The following is a 4,406-nucleotide window of genomic DNA, read 5'->3' as shown; positions in this document are numbered from 1 at the left end:
GCCGGCAACCGGCGCAGCATCACGGTGGGACCACGCGCCCCACCGGCCCCTATAAGTGACCGCGCCGGACAGTCCGGCCAGAGGGGCCCCGGGGCCTGCTTCCCACCAGTGGCCGCTGCGGAGAGCGGAGGTCACTGTCGCCAGCTGGGCCTAGTCCAGCCGCACCGGCTCCACGTTCTGGGACACCGGCCCAGCCACGATCGTCGCAGGGGGTGCCATCAAGCCCGCTGGTGTCCGAGCGCCCGCCGGGACGGCCCTGCCCAGTCCGGGCCGTCCGGCAGCCGGAGACCCGCGGGCAGAGAAGGCGGCGCCCCACTGCCCGTCAGTCCCCAGGGCTCCCTGCAGGCGCGGTCTCCGGCACCCCGCGAGAAGGCGTCTGCAAGCCGGGGACCCCGGGCGCGGGAGCCCAGGGGGCGCTGACCCTCCAGTCCCCCGCCGCCCTCAGCCCTGGCTGGCCGGCCCCCGCCCGCCCTGCCCCTCGTCCCCCTCTCCGGTGCGCCCTCAGCCCGGCCACGCTGCCTGCCTGCGCCAGCCTCGGGTGAGAGCGTGGCTGGTTTTGCAGGGGACACCGGTGCGCAGAGTCCGTGGCTCATCAGTGTATCCGCTCTTGGATGCCGGAAGGGTCTCGCGTCTGCCCCGCCCAGGTCCCTGCCAGGGCCACTTGCTGAGCAGTGACTGATGACCATTCCTGGGATGTGTGAGCTGTCTCACGGTGAGGAGGGGGCGAGGAGCGTGGGAACCGCACTCTTGTTTAAATAATTAAAAACGCCTGGGGGTGAGCAGACGGGGCGCCCCCCTGCAGGTGAGCCCTGCGATCCTGGGGGCTCATTTCGCTCTCCCTGGCCTGTTGGGAAATTAGCTTCCTTGATTGCGTGGTAGGCTGTGAGGCTCACAGGGCCGTCTCCTTCCCCTGTGATCTGGAAGTCTTACAGCTTGTGTCGTGGCCGCTTCTGGGCGGTTCACCCCTGGTGACTGTCGTTAAGGCTTTAAAACAGACAGTGCCGTGAGGTCGTGCTCCCGCGATGAGAGCGGGCGGGCCCTGTGCGGATGCACCCCCGCCAGCGCTCCACGGCCGGTCTCCTGGGGCAGAGAAGAGCAGAGTGTGACAGATCACCATCACCTCGGTGACTTAAGCAGTGCAAGCATGCTGTTCCGGAGGTCAGCGCTCAAAGTGGGCCTCACCAGAGGAAGGTGCTGTCGGCTCTGGGTCGAACGTGCGTCCTCCTGAGGCTGCCCACATGCCTTGTCCTCCACCTGCAGGTCCAGGAGGTCCAGGCACGGGAGAGGAGGTCCGGGGGCGCGGGTCAGGCAGCACCCTCCATACCCAGCGGGTGCGGCGCCAGAGCCTCATCCCCGCTGTCTCCCAGTCACATGCACGCCAAGCTGCGGCCCCGCCGGGCACACGCCCGAGGCGGCAGCCGGGGGTCGGAGCTGGCTCCCAGCCCGTGGGCAAGGCCGCTTACGGGTCTGCCAGCACACGTGACTTGCCCACTGATGTCGTAGCCACACGCCGTGTGGCCTCGTGCCCCCCGTGAGGCTCCCAGGTAAAAGCTGGCCAACGCTGACATTCGCGGGGCGTCTCGAAGAGTCTTGTTAACAGTTCCCCGTCCTCCTACAGAAACGCAGCCGGAAAATAAACAAATCAACAAGCAGATCCAACTTGTCACCACGGAAGCTGCTTTCTGACTCTTGAATTGGCAGAAACTCAAACGTGTATCCTCAGTGAGCTCTAGGTCAGAAAAACTGCGTGGCTGGGCAGTCTCCGTGAAGAAGGCAGCCTGACAGCCTTAGAATGGGGCGAGTCAACCCCGGGCTCAGCCAGGGACCTGCTGACAGCTAGAGGCGACGCTGGGCCGAGCGAGGCTGGCGGGGGCTTGTGACGCCCACCCCCCGCCTGCTGGCCCCACCTCGCCGACGGTGGGGAGCAGACGAGAGGGGCCCGGGCGAGTTCCCACCGTGGCTCCCCAAGGGTGACGGCCTTTCAGGGCTGCTGCGTGGACTCGTCGCGGATTAATAGACGAGCTGGAGGAAGACGGCCTCCCGGCTGAGCCTGTCGGAGACAATGGCGCCCCTCTGGGGCTTTGGGGCGGCACTGACCTGACCTAACCGAGACCTAAGATCTCAGAGAATTTGCAGGAAATACAGAGATGGAAAAGCGAGGCAGCCCAGCTTGGGGGCGTGGGCGCTGCTTCAGTGTCCCGGTGGGCGGATGTGACGGGCTAAGGTGGGCCGAGGCGCGTGTGGGCTCTGGCGAGGTCTTGAATTAAACTCTGAACCGGGAGTCACTTGGGGACCCGGAGGTGCTCTGAAAGACCTTTGATACTCATTATCAGAGTCCCTGTTCCTGCTCTAAACAGCGTGCGGTCACGTGAGGCCGCTGTCCAGGTCGGGGCGCAGACACGGGCTACGACGCTGCAGGTCCGTGCGTGCTGGGTGCAGTTAACGACGCACACGGTGCTGACAGGTAAAACGGCGTCAGGCTTCCCTGAAAGGCCCGCGCAGGCACCAGGGGAGTCAGTGGAGCAGGTGGTAGATAGCGCCCACGGGTGAAGATGGGTCACGTTTCTCGATAAAGTTTCCGTCAGACCCCTGTTCTCACAGTCGGATGCGTGGTGCGCCAGCCGGGTGCGCAACAGGAAAAACATCAGGGACTCCCCAAGTCTAGCACCCTGGAGGTGGCTGTTCCAAGGGTAGCTTGGGACAAGAGCCCAACACTGGGCTGGCTTCAGCGCGCCGTGAGCCTGGGCGGAGGGCCGGGCCGAGTGCAGACGCGGCAGGCGGCCGGGCCTCGGGGAGCGGATCCTCCCTTCTCTGCGCCTGTTTCCCCGTTTTCTCTCACAGACATCAGTTGGTTGTTCCTTTGCATCTAGCGCAGCTTCACGGAGCTGTCCCGAGCGCCAGAGCCTTCGCCCCGTGAGAGTGCAGGGGTGTGGGGTCACGACACCCACACTCGCGACGGAGGCTGGCTCGTACGCGCTGCTCCTGCAGACTGTTTTGTTTTTTTTTTTTAAAGATTTATTTATCTGTACATACAGAACTGGGGTACAGGCCAGAGACTCAGGGGCGGTGAGAGGATTCACCACAGACAGAGTGGGGAGCAGAACAGGCAGATCGTCTAAGATCTGCTGAGGGGAGCAGCGGGCGGGTCAGGAGAGGTCTGCTGTGCCATGGGGTCCCCTCCGGGGCAGGCGGGGATCGAACTCATGCGGAAGCGGCTTTAGCTTCTCAGTCTGTGTTGTGACCCGCTGCGCCCCCAGGGAGGGCCTCCTGCAGACTGTTTTTAGAGCGGCGTGAGGCTCACGGGAGATCCAGGCCGCAGCGCGGGCTTGCCAGCCTGTGCCGGCTCCCGAGAACCCCGCACGCCGCCCCGGGCCTTGGCTGCCGTCGGGGCCCGAACGCCACGGTTAACGGACAGTCCCTCGTGCTGCGGCTCCCCCGAGTTTCCCACGGACACCTCTCCTACGTGAGGGTCCTGTCCGTACACCGTGCTATTTACAGTTGCCGTGGCCAGGAGCTGATTTGTAACGGGAGAAAGAATAACACCGAGTCTAAGCCCTCCAAGCGGGGTAACTCTCCCCTCGCGGGTCCCACGTGGCGCCCGCTGCCGGACTGGGCCTGCGCTGACGGGGAGCAGAGGGCCGGGGGGCGCAGGGGGCCTGGCTGGAAGCCGGGGAGCGGAGCGCGCCGGCTGCGTGACGCGCCCGCGGCCTCCCTGCTCTCCCCAGGCTGGAGGTCGCCACGCTGAACCGGGCGGACTCGGACCTGGAGGCTCGCCGGGCGCAGATCAGCAAAGACGTCGTGGCCCTGCTGCTGAGGAGCCTGAGCGGCCGCGGCCACCTCGCCCCGCAGGCCGAGAGGAGGATGGCGGCCGTTTTCAAGAAGCAGTTTCTGTTGCTGGAGAAGGAAGTACAGGAGGAATATGACCGGAAGATGGTGGCCGTGACGGCGGAGTGTGACCTGGACATGCGGAAGAAGACGGAGCGCCAGCACCAGCGGGAGATGGCCGCCATGGAGGAGGCGGAGGAGCTGCTGAAGCGCAGCGGCGACAGGGTGAGCCCCAGCCCGGCCCGCGGGGTCCTGGTCACGCCGCCACCCCGCCTGTGTGTGTGCGTCTGCACAGCCACGTGTCCACCCACCGCCCAGCACCTGTCCACCTGTCTGTCACAGCCACCTGTTTGGCCACCTGTCCACGCAGACACCTGTCCATCTGGCCACCTTTCCATGCCGGCACCTGCCCACCTGGACACCTGTACATCCACACACCTGCCCACCCAGTCACGTCCATCCAGACACCTGCCCACCCAGCCACCTGTCCACCCAGCCACCTGCCCACCCAGCCACGTCCTCCCAGACACCTGCCCACCCAGCCACCTGTCCACCCAGACACCTGCCCACCCAGCCACCTG

General features: G+C 65.7%; 1 protein-coding gene across 1 annotated transcript in view; it reads left to right on the top strand.

Moving 5' to 3' along the window:
* The window catches only part of EVC2 (Ellis van Creveld syndrome 2), a 47,602-nt gene that overhangs the window by 27,039 nt on the left and 16,157 nt on the right, over positions 1-4,406 (top strand). Inside the window, exon 12 of the mRNA XM_012724046.1 lies at positions 3,726-4,050. Coding sequence (XP_012579500.1) covers positions 3,726-4,050 — 325 coding nt within the window. The remainder of the gene's footprint in view (positions 1-3,725; positions 4,051-4,406) is intronic.

Source organism: Condylura cristata, unplaced genomic scaffold (genome assembly GCF_000260355.1).
Source record: "Condylura cristata isolate star-nosed mole 26May11 unplaced genomic scaffold, ConCri1.0 scaffold00012, whole genome shotgun sequence".
Classification (NCBI taxonomy): Eukaryota; Metazoa; Chordata; class Mammalia; order Eulipotyphla; family Talpidae; genus Condylura; species Condylura cristata.
Note: the sequence above shows the minus strand (reverse complement) of the source record. Positions and strands in the feature narration are given on the sequence as shown.